This window comes from Budorcas taxicolor, chromosome 19 (genome assembly GCF_023091745.1).
Source record: "Budorcas taxicolor isolate Tak-1 chromosome 19, Takin1.1, whole genome shotgun sequence".
In the NCBI taxonomy this organism is placed as follows: domain Eukaryota; kingdom Metazoa; phylum Chordata; class Mammalia; order Artiodactyla; family Bovidae; genus Budorcas; species Budorcas taxicolor.
The window spans coordinates 28,651,236-28,674,338 of record NC_068928.1 but is presented as its reverse complement, the minus strand read 5'-3'; the positions used below and the strand labels follow the sequence as shown (position 1 = coordinate 28,674,338).

At 40.9% G+C, this 23,103-nt stretch overlaps 1 protein-coding gene across 1 annotated transcript in view; it reads left to right on the top strand.

Moving 5' to 3' along the window:
* Nucleotides 1–23,103, top strand: part of STX8 (syntaxin 8) — a 199,299-nt gene that overhangs the window by 9,266 nt on the left and 166,930 nt on the right. Inside the window, exons 3-4 of the mRNA XM_052658283.1 lie at nt 7,648–7,742; nt 17,279–17,389. Of these exons, the coding sequence (XP_052514243.1) occupies nt 7,648–7,742; nt 17,279–17,389 (206 nt within the window). The remainder of the gene's footprint in view (nt 1–7,647; nt 7,743–17,278; nt 17,390–23,103) is intronic.

The window sequence follows — 23,103 nt, the reverse complement described above, 5'->3', positions numbered from 1 at the left end:
AACCAATCCATTAACTGTTAACTTAATCACTGAGACCAAATGAAGCAGGGCATCTCTTTAATTTCTCCTGTTTTATCTTAAAAGCTGCTAACAGTTTTATAGTCTAGTTCCAGAGTTCCTACACTGTCCCCCAGGTGGTAAATCTGTCAGGCTCTGCAGAAGAAGAGGCAAGTTCTCACCTCTTTGAGTAACCATTCTCAACAAAATGATGATAGTCTTTTATCTTTTTTTTACATTTTACATTTAAACATGATCATCCTCCGCTTTCGGGCTGTAAAAAAGACAGTGGTGGGATTTGGCAAGGTTTTTTCCAGCAAATCCTGAGTCCACGCCAATTCCTTTGATTCTAATCCAGCATCGCAGGTTTCTTTGTAACTTCCCCATTCCAAATTAATGTTTTCCTTTTCCTGCAGTGAGAACCCAGGTTTCCATAAGCACTGATGTGTTCTTGCTCATTTGGTCTCTCTTAGGAGTGAAAGTCACTCAGTGGTGTCCGACTCTTTGTGACCCCATGGACTATACAGTCCATGGAATTCTCCAGGCCAAAAACTGGAGTGGGTAGCCTTTCCCTTCTCTGTGGGATCTTCCCAACCTAGGGATCGAACCCAGGTCTCCCACATTGTGAGTGGATTCTTTACCAGCTGAGCCACCAAGGAAGCCCAAGAATTTTGGAGTGGGTAGCTTATCCTTTCTCCAGTGGATCTTCCTGACCCAGGGATCAAACCGGAGTCTCCTGCATTGCAGGTGGATTCTTTACCCGCTGAGCTACATGGGAAGCCCGGTCTCTCTTATAGTTTATACAAAAAAGTTTTCAGAATCATTACACAGGCACCACTACATATACTAAGTGTAGTTTGAGTCTCTTTATTGTTATTTTTTAAATTTAGAATATCTCACTAAGGATACTAAGGTTATTCTGTTTTAAAGATACGAGAATTGATTATTTTTTTCTGTATCTTATGCTCTCCTCTGTATCTATTGATATTCATTTTCAGGGTTTGCTTTTTTCCCTGCCCTTAAATTTTAAATATGTAAAACATTTATATAGTACAGAAGTCAGTATTATATGCAAAGGTATACTCAAAGTCTTGTCTCCATTCCACCCTTTTTCTTGCCTCCTTCAACTTCTTCTTAGAGTAATCCTTTGTTTTTTAACTTACTTTCTCATTTATTCTTCCTGTGTTACTTGTGGAAATAAGCATCCGGGGGGTGTGTGTGTGTGTGTGTGTGTGTATGTATTCTCATTTCTCTTCCTTTAACAAAAAGGTTGCTCTTTTGTATCTTGCTCTTCACTTAACAGTAGTATCACAGAAATGTTAATCCGTTGAGACCTTTTTGGTTTCTCTTAGGACTTTATAGTGCTCTACTGTGTGTTGTTGTTTAGTCGCTAAATTGTGTCTGATTCCTTTGTTTCCCATGTACTGCAGCACACCAGGCTCCTCTGTCCATGGGATTTCCCAGGCAAGAATACTAGAGTGGGTTGCCATTTCCTTCTCCAGGAGATCTTTCCGACCCAGGGATCTAACCCAAGTCTCCTTCACTGGCAGGCAGATTCTTTTCCATTGAACCACCAAGGAAACCCCTGTTGTGTGTGCTATAGTTCATTAACCTGTCTCCTAAGAATAGACATTTAGATTGTTTCCTATATTTTGCTCTTAAGAATAATGCTGCAATACATAGCTTTGTGATTTTTTTTTTTTCTTTTAAGAGTGAATTCTCAGAACCAGGGCATTTGTGATTTCTTTTTTTTTTTTTAACCTGTTGCCAAATTACCCTCCACAGGGGTTGTCACCTTTGGCTTCCCAGGTTGGCCAGCAGAGGGCGTTGTCAATTTCCTGAATTTTTGCCAACCTAATGAGATAAAATATTTTAGTGTAATTTTATTTTATTTATTTTTTAAATTGAGGCATAATTGAATTACAATATTATATTTGTTTCAGGTATGCAGCATAGGGATTTGATATTTTTGTACATTACAGTGTGATCACAGATAAGTCTAGTTACCATCTTACCATATGAAATTATTATAATATTATTGACTATATTCCCTATGCTCTACATTATATTCCCTTGACTTCCTTACTTTATAACTGGAAGTTTGTACCTGTTAATCTTCTTCACCTTCCAGTGTAGTTTTAAGTTTGCGTTTTTCATGATATGAAGTGAAGTATGTTTTCACATTCTTAAGAAAGCTGAGCGCTGAAGAACTGATGCTTTTGAACTGTGGTGTTGGAGAAGACTCTTGAGAGTCCCTTGGACTGCAAGGAGATCCAACCAGTACATTCTAAAGGAGATCAGCCCTGGGTGTTCTTTGGAAGGAATGATGCTAAAGCTGAAACTCCAGTACTTTGGCCACCTCATGCGAAGAGTTGACTCATTGGAAAAGACTCTGATGCTGGGAGGGATTGGGGGCAGGAGAAGAAGGGGACGACAGAGGATGAGATGGCTAGATGGCATCACCAACTCGATGGACAAGAGTTTGAGTGAACTCCTGGGGGTTGGTGATGGACAAGGAGGCCTGGCGTGCTATGATTCATGGGGTCGCAAAGAGTTGGACATGACTGAGTGGCTGAACTGAACTGAACTGAAGCACTATATGTATATATATTCTGTAAATTAATTCCCTGTCTTTTGCCCATTTTTTTCTATTGGATTATTGGTTTTTTTTTTTTAATTTTTAAGAGCTCTTTATCTATTAGGGAGATTAGCTGTTTCTGATATATTGTAATTATGTCCTCTCCTTTATCATTTGTTGCTTGACTTTGCCATGGTAGCTTCTGTCATGAAAGTTTTATTTTTTTTTTTAATAAAGCTATCAATTTTTAATTGCCTCTGCATTTTCACTTATAGCTTTTGCTACTTGTAGGTTATAAAGGAATTTGTTCCTGATTTCTTCTAGCAAATTCATGGTTTCATTTTTTACATTTAGATCCCTGATCCATTCAACCAGTATCACCTTCTGATGATAAACCATTCTGCTAGGTCACTTCAGTCGTGTCCGACTCTGTATGCCTCTATGGACTATAGCCCACCGGTTTCCTCTGTCCATGGGCTTCTCCAAGCATGAATACTGGAGTGGGTTGCCATGCCCTTCTCCAGGGGATCTTCCCGACCCAGGGGTCTATCCCGCATCTCTTAGGTCTCCTGAATTGGCAGGCAGGTTCTTTACCACTAGCACCACCTGGGAGGCCCAATAAACTGTTTTACTAAGGGCTGGATGAAGCACAGACTAGGAATCAAGATTCCTGGGAGAAATATATCAATAACCTCAGATACACAGGTGACACCACCCTTATGGCAGAAAGCAAAGAAGAACTAAAGAGCCCCTTGATGAAACTGAAAGAAGAGAGTGAAAAAGTTGGCTTAAAACTCAACAGTCAGAAAACTAAGATCATGGTATCTGGTCCCATCACTTCATGGCAAATAGATGGGCAAACAATGGAAACAGTGACAGACTTTATTTTGGGGGGGGCTCCAAAATCACTGCAGATGGTGACTGCAGCCATCAAATTAAAAGACACTTGTTCCTTGGAAGGAAAGGTATGACCAACCTAGACAGCATATTAAAAAGCAGAGACATTACTTTACCAACAAAGGTCTGTCTAGTCAGTGCTATGGTTTTTCCAGTGGTCATGTATGGATGTGAGAGTTGGACTGTGAAGAAAGCTGAGCGCCAAAGAATTGATGCTTTTAAACTGTGGTGGTGGAGAAAACTCTTGAGAGTCCCTTGGACTGCAAGGAGATCCAACCAGTCAATCCTAAAGGATATCAGTCCTGAATATTCATTGGAAGGACTGATTTTGAAGCTGAAGCTCCAATACTTTGGCCACCTGATGCAAAGAACAGACTCATTGAAAAGACCCTGATGCTGGGAAAGATTGAAGGCAGGAGGAGAAGGGGACGACAGAGGATGAGATGGTTGGATGGCATCACCGACTCAATGGACATGAGTTTGAGTAGGATCTGGGAGTTGGTGATGGACAGGGAGGCCTGGCGTGCTGCAGTCCATGGGGTCGCAAAGAGTCAGACATGACTGAGTGACTGAACTGAATTATAAAAATGAGTTTTCCATGTGGCTGAATTATTGCCCAGGTTAGATTAAATTCCTCAATGTAGGCTTTCTGGATTTAGGTTGTGTAAATTTTTAAACATTTAAAAAATGTCTCAGATTCACATGTCTATACCAATTCTGATGAACTTAAAAAAAATCTTTCTCTGTTAAGTATACAGTAGTTTAATATACATTTTAAAAGTTACTTATGCCATTGAGCATCTTTTCATTTATTTTTTGGATGTTTGTATTTCTTCCTTTATGAATTGCCTGTTACATTCCTATACATGTTCTTAACCTAGCTTATTATTTCTTAATTTCCAAGTGTTTCTTACCTATTTGTTAACTAAGCTTTGATTAAGCTTTGATATGGCACATTTGGTACAAATATTTTTTCTATTAATTTGGATTTTGATTTTATAAATTACTTTTTAAAAATATACATACTTGTTTTTAAAATTAAATACTTGTTTTACTTGAAATTATCACTGTTTTTATTCATGGCCTTTTCTAAGATAATAGTTAGGCTTTTCATACTCAGGGATTATATTAATAGAAATAGTTTGTCTAATTACCTAAATTTTCTTTAAACTTTCTCCTCTTTTTTAATCTTTTTTAGAACACAGAAATCTTTACAATATTTGAAATTTGTGTATTGTAATTTTTTCCCCATTTGCTAAATTATTAATCCCTACCCAAGCATGAAATAACTCCTGTTTCATTCACTGAATTTTTACACAGCTGCACTGTTTTTGGACCTTCTGTTCTTTTGCGCTAATGAAGCCATTGGTAACTTCTAGCATCCTACCCTTGCAGTTTTTTTAATAAGGATTTAACCTCTGATTGTGTAAGGCCCCCTTTGTAACACATATCCTTGATCTTTCTATATTTCCCTTCATTTATCCTCCTCTAACAGCAGTTTTGCGTAGTTTTACTTACTTAGTTTACTTGGGGGGCGGGGTGCTGTGCCAGGTCTTCATGGCTACACAGGCTTTTCTCTAGTTGTGAAGAGTGGGGGCCACTCTGTAGTTTCGGTAGGTGGGCCTCTCATTTCAGTGGCTTCTCTTGTTGTGGAGCACAGGCTCTAGGGCGCTCTAGGGGTTGCAGCTCCCAGGCTCTGGAGCACAGGCTCAACAGTTGTGAAACACAGGCTCTAGGGCGCTCTAGGGGTTGCAGCTCCCAGGCTCTGCAGCACAGGCTCAGCAGGTGTGGAGCACAGGCCTTGTTGCTCCATGTATGGCATGTGGGATCTGCCTGGATCAGGAGTCAAACCCGTGTCTCCTGCATTGGCAGACAGACTCTTCACCACTAAGCCACCGGGGAAGCCCTGCAGAGCTTTATTAAAAAGAATTTTGTGCTGTGCCTCATTTAACTCCTCCTCTCTAATAAAAGCACTGCACACGGGATTTTGGATAGATGTGTAGTATTTTTATAGATTAAGTTGGGGAGCATTTACATTTTTGTGGTGTTGATTCTTTCCCTTCACTCATTCCTTTGGCAGTATTTCCTGCAGTTACTATAGGCCAGGCACTGTGCTAGATATGTTTTAGATTTTGTTGATATTATTAATGATGTTTAAAAATACTTTGTAGAAGAGTTCTTCCTACTTGAATTTAGGAATGCCCTGGATTTTTTTCATTTTGTGATTGATCACCACCATGAATTCTTTACCTTTTTCTAGTCATTGTTCAGTTGATCCTCTTAACTTTGCCAAATAGACTATTTTTAACCTGCAAATAATGATAATTTCATTTCCTTCTTTCCAGCCCTTATGTATTTCTTAAACTTGTCTTATTGTGTTGGTTAGAACTCTAGACCAAAGTTAAATAATATTGCCGTTAAGGCAGCGCTGACCCATTCTGAGTTTTCTTTCCTCGTTTTTGTCATGTTTTTAATTAATTTCCCCTGTGTTGTATTAATCATATGTTTATTCTATTTTTAGTTATTAATACTACTAATAACTTTAGTTATTAATACTATTAGCTGTATTATTAGATCTTCTAACATCGAAGTATTTTTAAATTGCTCAGATAAATTCTGCTTGGTGATGGCATACTGTTATTTTAATTTGCTTTGCTAATATTTTTGAAAGGCTTTTACATTTATAATCCTTAGGGGAGATTGGCAAATGGCTTATTTTTTTCCTCTTGTCTCCTGTCAGTGCTTGTTACCAATGTTGTGTTAGCTTAAAATATGAATTAGGCTTTCATCCTTTTCTGTGCTTTGGAAAGCTTCTGTTGAATTCTCATAACAGAATTTTTTTCCTGAAAATAATAGCTTTCTTATAAAATATTAAGAAATCCTGCTACTTAGAGACAACCACACTTGATGTTTTGATGTCTTTAGTTCCTGGGTTGTTTTTTCTCCACGTGAGTGACATTGCATTTTATGACTTGATTTCTTTTTCTTTTAATAAATTACGATGAGTATCTTTCTATGTTAACAAATTTAGATGTCATTCACACTTTTTAATGACTACATACTTTTTCATCTGTTAAATGCTTTTGATCTTTAATTTTGTAGACTCTTAGACCTGGAGTGTGTGTGTGTGTGTGTGTGTGTGTGTGTTCATTGTTCTTTTGTTTGTCTGTTTTGCTCTGGAAAGATCTGCCTTCCGTGGCGTTTCCCCATAGATATTGTGGGTGGTTTTTCCATGGTTCCCAGAGGTATTAGAACAGTTACGGTTAGATTTTTCTTGGCTGCTGACACCTTTGTGGGTTGCTTGATGTATGTCGTCCTTGGCCAGCCTCTGCTGTTCTGCTGTGTTTTCCTTGTGTGACCCCACTAATCTAAGGAGAGAGCCCCTGCTTCACTGCAGTTGTATAATTGTTCCTTTTAACAAGGTAGCAAATGAAACTTGTGACAATCTTGTCTTTCTAAACATGCCTCTGATTATATCCGTGGTTGACTATGTTTACTTTATAGGGTTGATTTTATTTTTCATATTTTTAAATTCCTGAGAGGCTTTCTCCCCACCTCTCCACCGTCCTTTAAGGCAGCACTTAGAGTCACAAACAAAACTTGACTCTGGGTTTGTAAATTGGAGAAAATTCACATACTCCTGGAAAAAAGAGTCATATGTGGTTAACATTCCTCTTGTAAAGAAAGGCCACACTGCTATAAAACTTTTAATGGGTTGTAAGGATACCAGTGTGTTTAGGGAAGACTGTCCAGGATGGCCATGGGGCTTGACATCTTGTTCTTTGCAGTGTGGGTGAGGGAACTGTGGGGTTTTTGCTGGTGAACAAAGATGGGGTACATGCAATTTCTTGTGTGGCTCCTGGTAGACAAATAGGATCCAAAGGTAGATGTTCAAGGGCCAGAATTCAGCTGATTGTGAGAGCAAAATCAGGGTTCATAGATGGACCAACTTACCACCTGGTCAGGTCATAGGATTGGGTATAAGTGTTAGATGGGTGGCTGGCCCAGGCAACCATTAAGACTCCATACAATCTTGAGGTTATCATTGGGAGGCTTGATGTCTCTTCCAGCCTTCCCCTGATGGAATCAGTTTGTAAAGCAGCATTTACATGATATTTTTAGGAGATTGCACACCTCTGGACTAGCATACTTAGGCTGTGTTCTTTTCTTTTCAGCTTACCGTGACAATCAGAGCTTTGTTGCAGAAACTGAAGGAAAAGATCGCCCTTTTGAAGGACTTATTGCTAAGAGCTGTGGCAACACATCAGATGTATCCATGTAAACATTTCCACCTCTTGCTAGAGTGGGAGGACAAGCAGTCTTATTTTAAGAAAGGAAGGAATCTGGGCCACCCAGATTTTTTCCACAGCTTGAGGAAGACCTGCTTTCTAAAATATTGCCTATAATCTCGATTTCTATTTTAAGGGTCCGTTATATGTTTTACAGTGAATATGCTGGCGAAGCAAGACGCACAGCAAGAACTTACTTAGTTGGGTGTAACCTTGACCGTGCAGGCAGCTCGTGCTTTCTGTTAGCGCTGTGTTTACACCAAGCCCCGCGTTGCTACCTGTCTAGACTGCGGGGAAAGTAGTCCAGCAGCAGAACCTCGATGATGCTCTTGAGCCGTGATTCTGCTCAGTGCAGTTCCCAGAGTTTTGAACAATTCCTTTACTTTTCCGAGAGACTCGTACCAGTAGAAACCGTACTTTTTTCCTCCCCGATTATGTAGGTTATTGAGATGTGACTTCTTCACCTTATGGTTCTGGAAGTGACAATACCCCTGGTTTGGGAGGTTTTTTGCTGCTGCTGCTGCTAAGTCGCTAGGTGGGGGTATAAAAGCGTCTGCCTCCAATGCGGGAGACCCTGGTTCGATCCCTGGGTTGGGAAGATCCCCTGGAGAAGGAAATGGTAACCCACTCCAGTATTCTTGCCTGGAGAATCCCATGGACGGAGGGAGAAGCCTGGTAGGCTGCAGCCTATGGGGTCACAGAGTCGGACACGGCTGAGCGACTTTACTCACTCACTTCACTCATGGGAGGCACCTGTGTGAAGTCACTTGTGACATCACCTCTACTTCCTACCAACGATGTCAAGTATTAAAATCTTTTTATTTTTTTATAAATTCATGATCTGATCAATTTAGGAAAATATATGTGACCTGTTACATAAACTAATCCCTTAAATCTGAGTTTACAACTGACCTCAAATTGGGCCTCTCTTACCATCCCTTTCCTTTATCCATGGTTTATACCAAAGACCCAGACTTTGGTATCTCAGGAAATGGATTGTTCCTGCCCAATTTTAAGCATGGTGAAAATGTAGCTTTTTAGATAAAACAATAGAAGATGTTGTGAAAATGTATTTTTCTCCAAGTATCATCCTTATATGTCACCAGAGAGGTTGGTTTAGATAGTTGCATGATTTCTAGTATTCAGTTATTTACCCAGTAAGGTTTCAAATAAAAGTTTAATTTCAGTGAACAATTGAGGCCTTAGTTTTAACACAATTAGAGCATTCTGATATGTTCAGTTTGTAACTTTACCCTCTGTCTGGTTATGGTTTGTTACTGCCCAGTTAGTTTATTATGTAAGGAGTTTTTATTTTATCAAAATCCACAAGTTTTAATATATTGACCTCATGTTAGCAGAGCTGTTTTCTCTACCACGTGCTTGGAAGTCTGCACATGGGATCGAGGTGTGCAAACCCATTTTAGTATTACCTAATTTGTATATTAGAAACATAGCTAAATATTGTTTCCTGATTTAATATTAATAACTGTATTTGCTAATAGGTAACTGATTATTACTCATCTTATAATGTGTGCATGTGAGCTAAGTCGCTTCAGTTGTGTCCAAGTCTGTGCAACCCTATGAACTGTAGCCCGCCAGGCTCCTCTGTCTATGGGAATTCTCCAGGCAAGAACACTGGCGTGGGTTGTCATGCTCTCCTCCAGGGGATCTTCCAACTCAGGGATCGAACCTGTGTCTCTGATGTCTCCTGGATTGCAGGTGGATTCTTTACCACTAGTGCCACCTGGGAAACCTCCAGACATAGCACATCTTATAATATTTATGTGCTAAACCTATGGTGCAAGAAGATGTAAATTAGTAACTTTTACTTCTATTAATAATTTCTGCTAGTTATTAATTATAAGGCGTACCAAGCACGGTGCAGTAATAATTGACTTTGTTCTGCAAATCCTTGGAGTCTAACCACATTTTGAAATCTGGCAGCATCTGGTTTCCTGGTGATCTCAGAATTTGCTGAATTAAGCACCAGACATTAAAAAACACCAAACCGAGTTATTAAATATATTATGAAAGTATTTAAGGACTATCATGTGAATAATTAAGACTTTTCTAGGAGAAATCAAACACTCAACTGGAATATAACAACTTTCTTGAACATTCTGTTTTGTTTTGTTTTTAAATAATAGGGCCTCTTTCTACTGGAACGGCAACCAAAGCTAGGGATGGAGTTTAGAGAATCGCCCTATGGGAAAGTGAAAGTGTTAGTCACTCAGTCCTGTCCCACTCTTAGCGACCCCATGGACTGTAGTCCACCAGGCTAATCTGCCCATGGAATTCTCCAGGCAAGGATACTAAAGTGGGTTGCTGTTTCCTTCTCCAGGGGACTTGTCCAACCGGCGTCTCCTGCATTGTAGGCAGAGTCTTTACTATCTGAGCCACCAGGGGGCGCTCATTAACCTCTGGATTTTCAGGGAGACCGTTTCTTAGAACGCGAAGGAGGAGGTAGCTTCTGTATTACTCAGGCCTCTGTTTAATTACTGTCTTGTTTCTCACATCTTCCCTCTCCCTGACCTTCCTCTTCCCAAACATTTCAGATAATTCTATGGCAGTTATCTGAGGTAATTCTAGGGCAGTTATCATCCAGATTTAAGATGTATCAGATAGCAACTTGTCAGGCCTAGTATCCTCGTATTATTAGACTGTTTGGGTGGGTTCTTTCCCTTCTTTACAAAAAAGGTACTGAGGCCAAGGCCAGCTTGTGCCTCAAGTCACTGATGTAAATTAATAACTTTTACTTTCAGCATTCCAGCAGAGGAATTTTCTTCACACCCAGGAGAAGAATCTTTAAGAGCTTAAGTAACTTGCCTAAGTCTCCACCGATGAGAAATGGAAAGCCAAGATTCCAATGCAGGGCTGTCTGGACCCAAAGCCAGTTGTTTAAAAGCTGAATTCTACTTTAGTGATAGAATACAGTCCACTGTCACATGACCTGTCTTCAGTGAGAATTCCCTATTACTTGGCGTGTTGCTGTAATGCCAAGACAAATCTTGTTTATAATGCAAATCCTCAAGACCCTTCTTAATCATCAGAAAGATTAAACAGTCTTCACTGTGGTTTATTAGGTATACTTTATGATGTTGTAATTCTTAGAAAAATGTGTGTCCATAAATCGCCAAGAGAGTGACTTTTTAATCCTTTTTCTTGAGGCATAATTAATGTGGGGTGACTTTTTTAATGTGAATATTTGGAAACCACATTTCCTTACTGTGTCGGGCAGTCGAGAGTTTCTGGTACCTGACTTAAGAAATTTATGCCTCTCTGCAGTCGTGAAGTTTTCCAAGGAACACTAGGAGTTGCCAGAAAGATAAGTCCTATGAAAATGCCTTCCAAACAATTAAATTCTGGGATGTTAGGCATAAGATGTTACTGCTCTTTCATGAAAAAGTATTTTTCTCTGGCAAGAATAAATGTGAAATTAAAATGAAAGTGGCGTGCTTTCGAATCGGTTAGCTTGCAATTTATAATCCAAAGTCCTGAAGCCAGAGAGTTGAAAATTGCTGAAAAGCATTAACTTCTATTCACAGTGCTTCTTGGAGACGGTGATTATAATGGTCTCACCAGTTGAGAAAAGCTGTGTGCAACAGGAGGTCGCATAGGAAATTTCAGGTAGCACTAAGGTTATTCTTAGAATTAGTTTTACATGAAGCTTGTCTTTTTGTTGGGTTTTTCAAAGGCAGCACTCTTAGTACTTTGAAAAGAATTTTTGAAAATCACTTTACAAAGGATTTCAGTATCAAAAGCTATTTTGGTCTCTTGTGAAAAGACCTGGAGAATTAATTTTTAAGAATCGATAAATAAGGGGACTTTCCTGGCAGTCCAGTGGTAAAGATTTTGTCTTCTAATAGTGGGGATGCAGGTTCAAACCCTAAGATTCCACATGCCTTGCAGCCAATAAAAGCAAAAAAATAAAAAAAAGAAGCAGTATTGTAACAAATTCAATGAAGGCTTTAAAAACTGGTCACATAGAAAAATAATCTTTTTTTTTTTTAAATGGATAACATAACCCTGTTCCACTTTGTTTTCTGGGGGAAGAAAGATGAGTAGACAGGTAGCTGGCTAGAGAGATGCCCTGTGTAACAAACCTGGATACGTGGCTACATGTAGGTGTAGAGGAGCTCACTGGAGAGGTTTTAAGAATAGCCCCTGGGTGCCCCAGTAGTGGGGACGTGGTTCTAAAACACTGCACCTGGCCATAACAGTTTTCACTGGTGTCTGCTATTGTGAGAAAATTAAGAACAAGGTCATTTTTATTTCAGTAGGAATTTTCTGGTTTATAGTCTGTTACGTGGTTCTCTCTGGTTTTGAGTATTAACATCTTGCTTTTTCACCATGGTAGTAAAAGCAGATGAGAGTGTTGTCTGTTGTGGTTTTTGGAATGTCCACATAGATGGCAACGTGTATAATCGGTCTATGTAAATCCCCCCTCCCCACCCCCACAGCTTGTTTGGAAATACTTCTGCTCCATGAAACCCCTAAGTCTGGGCACTGTTGGGACACTGTGGACAGCACTGGCTTGGTGGCAGACAGCTGAGATAGAAGACCAGCTCCACCACTGCCTCAAGGCCAGAGAGCAGCGTGGCCTTTCTTGACCTCAGTTTCATTATCTACAGAGTAGGAATAATCAGACTTGCTTTGCAGGCTGTTGTGAAAGTTGAAGAAAATGCTGTATTTAAAGCATCTCACAGGACAAGCTCCCCCATAATCGTTGGCGTTGAATAAAAGTTTTCAACTCTTCGAGGGCAAGTTACTTAACTTCGTTGTGCCTTGTTTTCTTAATTTGTGAAAAAAGGATAAAGTACATCCAGCTTATACCATTGTTGGGAGGATTAAATTATATGCATAGAAGGTGCTTTGCATAAAGCAAGCCCTCCTCGAGGATTAACTGCTGCTTACCATTTTATCATGCTTACCATTTTATCACTGTTAAAATTACAGCTAATGTGGAGAATTTACAGGTACCCTTTTATGGAGTTTATAACACATAAGGAGGGTACATCCAGGCATGCAGATAATGATAGTATTAAATACTACTTGCAAAATGGGATCAGTGCTTTGAGGAAGATAGGCACCTGGGCTGGTCCATAATAGACACTCAGTAGAGTTTGTTAACTTTGGAGGATCTTCCCGTCCCAGGGATTGAACTCAGGTTTCCTGCATTACAGGCAGATTCCTTACCATCTGAGCCACCAGGGACTCCCCCTAAAAGCAAATAATAAATAAAAATGGAAGAGCTGAAGTGCTATGTGAGCCAGAAAAATCTTCTGGCCTCTGGGACCTTAAACTGTCTCTGTAATTCTTCTTGTGGTTCTGGAAGTAATTATCCTTCTCCAAAGCAATTAATTTGCACGGAAGACTTACTTAAATTCTTATGCCTTCTACCAATTAGGAGAAACTCCAGGAGCTGGAAGTGGGGGAGGGAATGGGGTGTCCCCTGGGTCCAGCCCAATCTTCACCCCTCTCCATCCTAGGTTGGAAGTGCTTCCCAGGTTATAGCAGAGAAGCTGGACTCTGAAGCACAATGATGGAAAATCAGGGTCTAGTTTCATTTGCAACCTTGCATGAACTGGTTGTAATTACATGTACATTCAGTCTGGCCAACGACAGAGTACTGTGGTGGTTAGATCTTCCATTTCCCTGTGTGTTCTCTGATCTTCCTCCTTGGTTATTCACCAAGTTGATGGAAGAGAAGGTCCCAGCACTGGCCTCATGACCATCTGCCCTGTTTTCTGCTTGTCCTTCTTTACCCTGTACCCGCGCCCCCAGCTACCATGAGCCCACATCCATGGAGTGTCATTACCTTCTAGGTGATTCTCTGACCTCTTGTTAGCAACAACTTCCATTATAGTAAGTGTGCCATGCAGAAGGGCTGTGCATCTTTTTATTCTCTTCGGCTCCCTCTATCCCCCATTTCCTTATGGTCTGTTCTCTCAATAGAGTAAAATAAAAACAAAACCAGGAGGTAGAGTGTGTGTTCCTGATTGGTTAGTTTTCCAGGTGTTCCAGATTTACAGGGGATCTCTGGAATATTCTGAATTAATATTATCAGTATGGTTATTAACAGGATGCTAAGAAGTGGCAAAGTTAAGTGAGCAGTACTGGGGGCCTCAGGGTAGAGAAGCCCCACACGAGGTGGTGAGAAGGAGCTGGGCTCTCACCCGCTGTTGCCATGGTTTCCGGTCGGGTGAACAAGAGATTCGACTTACCTGTCCCAGCATCAACTGTCTGTGATTCTGTCCTCCAGTTACTCCTCCTCTTCAAAACATAATCACCAAGTTTTACTGCTCTTAAAATTGATGTTCTTTGTTGGTTAATTAATAGTTTAAATTCAGTTGTCTGCTTAATTTTAAAACTTGCCTTTACTTTTTCTATAAAAGGTGCTTTCCACCTGTCGATTTCCTTTTTTTAAAAAAAAAAAATATCATTTGGCTCTGTCGGATCTTGGTTGTGGTCCATGGGCTCAGCACACAGTCTTCAGTAGTTTCAGCCTGTAGGATCTTAATTCCGCAGCCAGGGCTCAAACCCGAATCCCCTGCATTGCAAGGCAGATTCTCAGCCACAGGAATCACGAGGGAAGTCCCTCTACCCGTACATTTTCTGTTGTTAGTTGTTCACTCTTCTCTCACTTCCGCATCCCCATCCTGTTCTAGCTTATTCTTCCACAGTTAACAGTGTTGGTAGTTGGTTCCTATTATCACAGCCTTTTCTAGGCATGAACAGATATGTGTACATGTAAGTATAAAATGCTTTTGACTACAGAAGGATCGTATCGTATGTTTCATTCTGAAACTTTTTGTTAGTTAGCATTTAATAGAGTCAAACAGTCCGAAGCAATACCCAGTAGATGGGAAGTTTCCCTTACACCCTGAGTCCCCAGTTCCCTTTCCTTGGAGGCAATTGTTTCTATATCCTCTGAGAAATTTTCTGTGTATATACCAACATATGTTTTTAATGGATGCAGTGGGAGCATACCATTCACTATTCAGCTCTTTGCTGTTTTTTGGCTTTGTCTAACACTTTATTTTGGAGATTGTTCCATATCAAATAATTTATGTAGCACTTAGTAAGTGCTCATAAATGATAATGTTTTCATTATCATCCATACCTACAGGGCTTTCCTATTCTATTTTGGGGGAAGGGGGCTACAGAACATGCCATTGCCAAGGTATGCTGTTTCCTTATTGACAAACCTTAAAATGTTTCCAGTATTTGGCTATTATAAATAACGCTGCACTAAACATCCTTTTTTTTGGCTGCACTAAGTGGTGGCTTGTGGGATCTTAGTTCCCCAACCAGGGATTGAAGCCAGATCTTGGGCAGTGAAAGTGCGGAGTCCTAGCCACTGGGCCACTAGGGAATTCCCTGCTCCTACATCTTTGTATAGTCTTGTGAACGTATCTGCAGGAGAAATTCCTGTTAAAAGAATGTGCCTTTTAAATTCCATTAGGTATGTAGAAGACAGTCTGGCATCTCCATTCCCACTGAGGATGTCTGAGAGTGCTTGGTTCCTCAGCCCTTTCTAGAGCCTTCTGTCATGGTTTCTTATCTGGCTGGCAAAAATGACAGTATGTTTCAATTTGTATATCTTTCATTAATGTAAAACTGCATTTTTTTCAGTTTATTAACATAATTCTTGTTTTTTTTCCAATGCCTTGTTATATCCTTTGCCGTTTTAAAATTTGCCACTATTAATTGGCCACTTGTACTTTTATTTTGCAGATAGTTACAATTTTTATACAGATTTATAGTTTCCTTCATGACCTCTGGGTTGACATTCTCGACTAGGAAGACTTTCCTTACTCTAGAGTATTAGAAAGTTCTCCAAAGGTGTTTTCTAATGATATTTCTGTAATTTTATTTCTTACTTTTAAACCCCTGATCCATAATCTGCTTAATTATAATATTGGATTATCGTTGAGTTTATGCTCACTTGGAGGATTGAAGAACTGAAATCCCAGCAAAACCACAGGTTGCCAGAGTAGGTTGAGCATAGAATGGAAGACAAGGCTAATCAGCACTGTGATATAATTAGTAACTTCCACAATTAAAATTCCTGTTTTGTCCTGTATAATTTATGTCATAGCTTCTGTCCCTTCTCCTCCCCACCCCTCTTACCCTCCCCAGGGGCCGCTTCTGCTCTACTGACAATTTTACCACTGATTTGAAACACCCTGTATTTATTTTTGATATTGCACTGATCAGAAGGCTAATATTTGGCCCTTTTATTAGTGCAGAGGAAGGACTTGCTCACTGTTTCTTAGTTACAGTTGCTGCTTCACTGTTTCCAAGATGGGTTCGTAGTGACCGTAGTCCAGTAGGAGATGGAAAAGCCGTAGTAGTCATTTTTCTCAGGAAATCGGGGCATTCTGGAATGTTGAGAGAATGTATCCATGATTATTTTATAAATGCCCAGAGTCAATAACACTGCGTAGTTACATTGGTTTGGGGGGGATTTATGATTTTTCTAGCTAGTATCTGTTACCGGGGAACATTTTTTTATGGGTTTATTTGCTTTTTTTGCTAGCTATCCAGCTCTTTCTATTCAAAATTATCAACCAAAGTAGATTCACTGGGCCGTGGTTTTCCCACCCAGGGAAAACTACTGTATTCTGCCAAGTTCTCAAACTTTTGGGGCCTAAATGCAGGATTTAATATCCCTCTCAAACCGAGAAGTGTCTATAAATCCAAAGCAATAGTCCCACTCTTTAACGAACTGGGAAAACTATGGCCATGAGTTGTGTTGGAAAAGGTATGAGAGATTACCTGGGGGACATCTGAAGAAACCGATCCAAAACACTGAAGGAATTGGTCAAGACCATGGATAATGATCAAAACAGAAATAGTAGGCTTTTGGACCCCTAGTCTAGCACAGATCATAGATTAACACCTTAGAATATGGTTATTTCTTTGTAATTTTGTTTAGAATTATTAAAAATCATGCAGAGTATTTAGTGAGCTGATGGCAACAGCTTTTTTTTAGAGCAAATCTGTAGAAAGTAGCACTTTATAACATATATTGTAGGTGCATTAATAGGTGTTAATAATATGAAAGAGGGCAACAAAGCTATTTTTTTTTCTTTTTTTCCTTTTTAACAAAGTATCTTAGGTATTAATGTCAAGGGAAAAACCCTTGACCACTGTGACCAGCACTCAGAACTTAAGGATTCCCTGAGCCACAGTGTGCTGTAGAGAAGAACATTTCAGGGTTGGCCACTGGGAGGAAAATCGTTTTTACCAACTGTATTTCTCAGTGAATGATCTCACATGGTGCGTCTGGTTCACTGTTTTTAAGTCCTTTGCGATGGTTCTGTCCAGGTCCTTTACTGGAAGGGTCAGTGAAGGCTGAGATCAGAGCAGGAGAGCGCTGGCTCAGGCCTCTTCAGGGTAGGGTTGATTCGAGTTTGTAACAGTCCCCTCTGACTTGGAGAGCGGGGTTAATAACGTAATAGATCAAATGAGGTAATTCACCTACTTTTGGACCTTAACGAGTCGCCTGCAGAACACAGCTCGAAGGAGACCGAAGACAGAACCTCTTGGATGATCTTGTAACTCGAGAGAGACTACTTCTGGCCTCCTTTAAGAACGAGGGTGCAGAACCCGATCTTATCAGGTATGATGCTTTCCTTTACAGGGATTAAGCAGCCGGCGAAACTTACTTGCAGCGATTACAGTTGTTTCCCGAAGGGCTTAATTTCTTTATCTGGTGAAATACATCCTGTCTGTTCATTTGTAGTGCTTGACTGTCATTTTCTGTTCAGCCTGGTTTTCATTAAGTTTCTGGGTTTGAGTAAACCAGGCACATTCAGCTGAATCCCATTTTGGAAGATGGTTATTTGGATAGAATACAGACGAAGTCAGAAAATGTCTGTTCATTCCCTGGTTGAACTTCTGCTATGTTAGCTGCCTTTTAAACTCTGGACGTCATGTTTTTATCTGTGTTGGAAGATGATGTTTTTTCTTTTTAATTGACTTGTAGAAATGTGTCCTAAAGACTGTGTAGTCTATGGCTTACAGGACTAGAGGAGTGGGGGCCCTTGGCTTCTTCTCTGATCTTTGCCAGAGTGTGATTCACACTCGACGGAGTTTGTCGGCTGCTCTGCACCCGACTCCGGTGGAAGACTCAGAGGAGGGGTCCAGCTTTCCGGTTGAAGTTAATAAAGTATAAACTGTGATATCTTTAGAACTGCCCTCCCCGGCTGCCTCTAGAACCCCCTTCACCACATTAAGGGACCCAGCACAAATGAGATCAGGATGAAACCTGCCTCTCTCCACCTTCCCCATGAGGGATGGGGTCTTTGTTGTGGGGGTGGCAGCTTGTTCCTGGTTAGGAATAATATGGCTTCCCAAGGGCAACGGTTTGTTTACTTTAATGGGGGCCGGGGCTTGGAGGGCGTGGTCCTAGAGTGGTCCCAGGTGACTCTGGTCTGCAGTCAGAGGCTGCAGAATCACTGCCAGAGGGTGACCGGAAGAGGATGGAGCAGCTTCTTGTCCGTTCCAGTCTTCTCAGGAGCTTGGGATTCAAGGTTTGTAGAGAGGAAGTGATGAAATTCCAGGAAGCAAGAGGAAATCTTAGAGTTGTTTCTTTCACCTAAGGCCTAAAGTCAGGGAAGGAGGAGTTGGGTGCTGGACAGGGTTTGTAAACGGACTGGGAGGCCTCCAGTGAGCGGGGCTGGTCCATTATCGTGCCCAGGCCTTCTCGGGACGATGCAGGAGTGGAAATTTGAGGATGAAAGCGGTGATTCAGGGTTGGTGAAAAAAAAAACCCGTGAGCGAGGAGGTCTTGCAAGGTGAGGACAGAATACCGTCTGCAGGCATGGGCCTTTACCTTGGAAGTTCAGAAACGAACTCAGAAGTATCATGGCGAGCGAGGAAGTTTCCTGGGTGAGGAAGGGCCAGGTAGAGGGGATGGCGGGAGGAGAAGACTTGGAAATCTTCCTCCTCTGTCGTGGAGGTGACTGTGTGGTGAGAGCCTTCCGTGTGTCAGGTTCTGCTTCTCTTCACTGTCATTTAATGATGTCGAGGGGCCAGTTTAGGCCTGAGGTCTTGGTGGGGTGGGGTGGGGGGATGTATGGTTGATTTTTGGTTCCTTTCTCCATTACTGTTGATGAAAATAATAAACAGTAATAAGAGTAGAAAAGTTTCATTTGAGCCAAACTGAGGATTAGCCCCCAAGCCAGATTCCCAGGTTACTCTGAAAAACTGTCCAGAGATGCAGGGTTTTTTTTTTTTTTTAGCACAGTTTTATATCTTGCAAGAACAAAGAACACTAAACGAGTCAGGGATACATTTCTTCAAGGTTAAAAAAAAAAAAAAAAAGACCAGAACATACACAGGGAGTCAGCATGGCCTTGGCACCTGGGAAGGGAGTTGCTTATCCTCAAAGGAGGACCATCATTGGCATCCTAGGAAGAGGGGCATTGCATCTTTATTTTTAACATAGACATTCTTCACTTCAGGTCAGTGTGCCCTTTTCTTTAGTAAATAGAGCAGATGTACAATGGGTGTTAGATAAGCCACATACAAGCTGTTTTAGCATAAAATTCAAGTTAACTCATCTTTTTCTCCCCCATGAAAATCTGTAGGCCAGAATGACTTCCCTAAATCTCAGTATGTAAGAATTTCTTTTATCGCTTGTCACCTCCTTCTCTTTTTTTGTTTTTGTTCACTCCTCTTCTGTCCTGTGATAATCTTTCTTTGCTATTTAAAGCACTGTTTGCTCCCGAGTTGGGTCATCTTCACCTGGGTGCCTGTTAGAAATGCAGGGTCTCAGACCCCAACTCTGCCCTCCTGAGTGGAATCTGTATTTTAACAAGATCCCCAATTTGGTTTGAATGCCCCTTCCAGCTCAAATACTACTTTATATCACTTGTTCTTAATTATGGCACTCAATCACCCACAAGGCTTATAAAAAATTTTTTTAAGAAAAAAAAAAAAAGTGTCCGGACAATATACTTGCAGAGTCTGAATGAGTGAGTATTCTGGGGGGAGCTCCAGTGGGGGTGAGAACAGTTGGAAACCACTGAAACCCTTTCTTTCCCTCATGGGGTCTGATGAGCACTGGTAGCTAGCAGCTGCTGCGTGTTTTCTCCATGCAAGGCCCTGTGCCAAGCTGTAAGCGCCTGTGCTTAGGAGATCTTTATAACATCCCACCTTATAGAAGAGAAACTGAGGCTCAGAGGGGTCAAGTAACTTGCACTAGATCCGAAGGCTAATCAGTTTCAGAGTTTGATAGTATGTGTGTGGGTGAGTGAGTGCATGAATACTAACACTTAACACTAGTTAAGGTCAAGTAGGTTGCTGGAAGCAGATTGCCTCAGATTTGAGGCCAGAGTTTCCAGTCTTTGATTTCACTCACCTGCCCATACCTGAGTGTTATTTTTGCCTTTTTCCCCTACCCCCTGAATCTCCGGGTCAGGAAGATCCCCTGGAGAAGGAAACGGCACCCCACTCCAGTATTCTTGCGTGGAGAATTCCATGGACAGAGGAGCCTGACAGATTACAGTCCGTGGGGATTGCAGAGTCGGACACGACTGAGTGACTAACACCCCTGAATCCCCACTTCCTTCCCCAGCTTCCCATGCCTGAATAACTCTTTCACTTGGATCTGTCCTTCTGAGGGTCTGAATTCAGTTGTAGAGGTGACCAGTTTGGGTTCCTGGTTCAACCTTGCTCTCCTGCCTCCTGCTGTCCAGTCATTTCTGAGACCTCATCAGGGACCTCTCAGCTCTGTCCCTGGATAAACCTCGTTGTCCCTCCTGCTCTGATGTCCCCCGTGACTCACAGAGGCTTCTTCTGTCCTCCCGTAGGTCAGTTCCTAGTTCTCGGCTCCTCCGCCATCTTTGGTCGCTTCCCTAATCTCAGGATTCCTCCAGCATTTTTGATGGCCTCTGTCATTCTTGATATCGACGTGCGTTGCCTTGTCACTAGGGGGATAGGCAGGTGGGTGGCTCATGTCTTTCCTTTAGGTCACGACTCACAGACACCAGAAAGCCTCACCAGAACTTGAAAATGTTCCGGGCCTACTCTCTCTGGCACCTTTTGTCATTCATACTGGACTACCAGCAAGCATGTACTGTTGGAGAACTGGCAGTGATCTGCTTGTTGGGCGTTCAAAGCCACATAGTAACTGGCAGCAACATTGCAAGAGTTGACCCAGCCAGGACTCCCTGAGAGCCGGTTGAGCCTCTCTGTCCTCCTGAGCTCTTCCATCTTCCTTTCCTGTTTCCTCAGTGTCCTCCTCCTCTCTCACCCCAAACCTTTGCGCTCTTTCTCTTCCCCGTCCTTCATTTCCTGGGGTCCTTCTCCCCTCCCTTTCCTCCCCTTTTCTCTTCCTCCTCATATGTGGCCTTATTAAGGAGAGGAGAGTATTGTCAAACTTCAGCTCAGATTAGCATTCCCCTTAAACAGACACAGTGTAGCAATCCCGTAATTGAATGTGTAGCTGTCATGTGAGAGAATCTGAGTTTTTACCTTACGGATTACTGATCATTATTCTCACGCAGTAAGCCTTGATGTGAGACTCAGGTCTAAATAAGCAATGGTTGACTAATTGAGGGTATTTGGAAACTTGTTAAAGAAGTCTCTGTGTAACAATGTCTCTTAGAAGAAGAAAAGCCCTAACTTTATGAAGCAGTGACACAGCTTCTGATTGAAAACCCAACTGCCCTTTCTATTCGAGAGCATTGCTAAGTCTCACAATTAGTTAAATCTTTGTAAAGAGAGAGAGAGAAAAAAAAATCATGGCATACTCCACTGCTCCCTGACCATCTCAAAGATTATGTGATTAACTAGGCTGTAGTGGGTGGCTAATTGGCTAAGCTTTAATCTTCACACCACCAACTATATGGAGGATTATAGGAAATAGGAAGTTATTTAGAGGTTGAGATGGTAGTTATGGATCAGGAGTGCTATATTAACAAGCAGACCAACTGCTAAAATCAAAGAATAGAATATGATAATGAAATATTCACATTTTCTTAGAGTGTAAGCTTTATATTTAATTTCTTTTATTTACTTTTTCTTGGAGATGCTTTTTTTTAAAAAAAGTACGATCCTTCAAATTTATATTTCATAGCACTATATTGGCAGCCAAGGGAGACAGAGGGAAAATTGACTTTGAATATTCCATTAAAAGTGTTTCCCCTCTACCATTTTATATCTTTGAATGTTTTCTTTCAGTTTAAAACTTGGTGTATAAGAAGGGTGATTTCTATTTGATAGTATTGAGATTTCCTAAAAACTATTAATTTATACTCTCTATTGCTTGAAGTTATGAACACATGACCAGCCTACTCTTCCAGAAGTAGGAAATGGCCAAGGAATAAACAACTGCATCATTGCCTGCGAGACAATGGATAAGCCATAATTATTCATCTCTTTTACTTATGTCCCAGAAATACACTAACTTCCCAGGTCATCTGACATGTAAGGGATGTGCTAAAATCAAAAAAGATATGCTTTTCTCTGTATTTCGGTGAACCTAAGGATAGTTGAACCAAGGTGGTATTAAGTGCAGTCAAGAATATTAAATATCTCCAGTAACTTAATGAAAAAAAAACTTAGAGGAAGAAAGTGTGGTAAGTAGAAAAATTTTGAGTGCCTACAGTGTGCCAAGCACTGGTAAAGGGAGTGTGGTGGCATAAAGCCCCAAACAGCAAAAAATATCTAGTTTTTGCCTTTGAGCTCTCTACAGTTCAGTGAGAGAGACAGATGTGAACTAAAGATTCATTCAAATAAGTAAGTTAAGAAAAATATATTGTGCTTTGAGGGAGTATTAGTGGGGAAATGATTTAGCTAGGAAAGTCATGTGGTTTAATATTTATTTTGCAAATGTATATTTTGTTTCTCCATGTAAATTTTAAATACCTTGAGGATGGGGACTGAAACCTAGCACAATGCTTAATAGATACTTGCTCACTTAATGAAAGTCTTTGTGTTTCCTGTATCTTTTATAGATACTTAGCAGATTTTCGTATATAGTAGGCACTCAGCAGATTTCTGTTGATTGAAAGGTTGATTGAAAGGTTGACTGAATAGGATAGCATGGGTTCTGTAACTAGAAAAATCTGGGACCCTCACAGGATTTCCAGATGAAAAAGTTTTTTTGCCTGCCTCATAAAATCTGGTGGTTCTCTAGGACAGCTCCCTTCAAATGGTGATGCAGGTTTTCCCATCTTACAGCTGTGCTGTTTTCACACAGGACCTCCATATTCACTGTGAGAGGAGAGAGAAGGCATAGAGGTCTCACATCCCTCTCATATGCCGTCCCCTACGTGTCATATGTAGCATCCCATTGGCTGTAACCAGTCACATGGTTCTGATCTG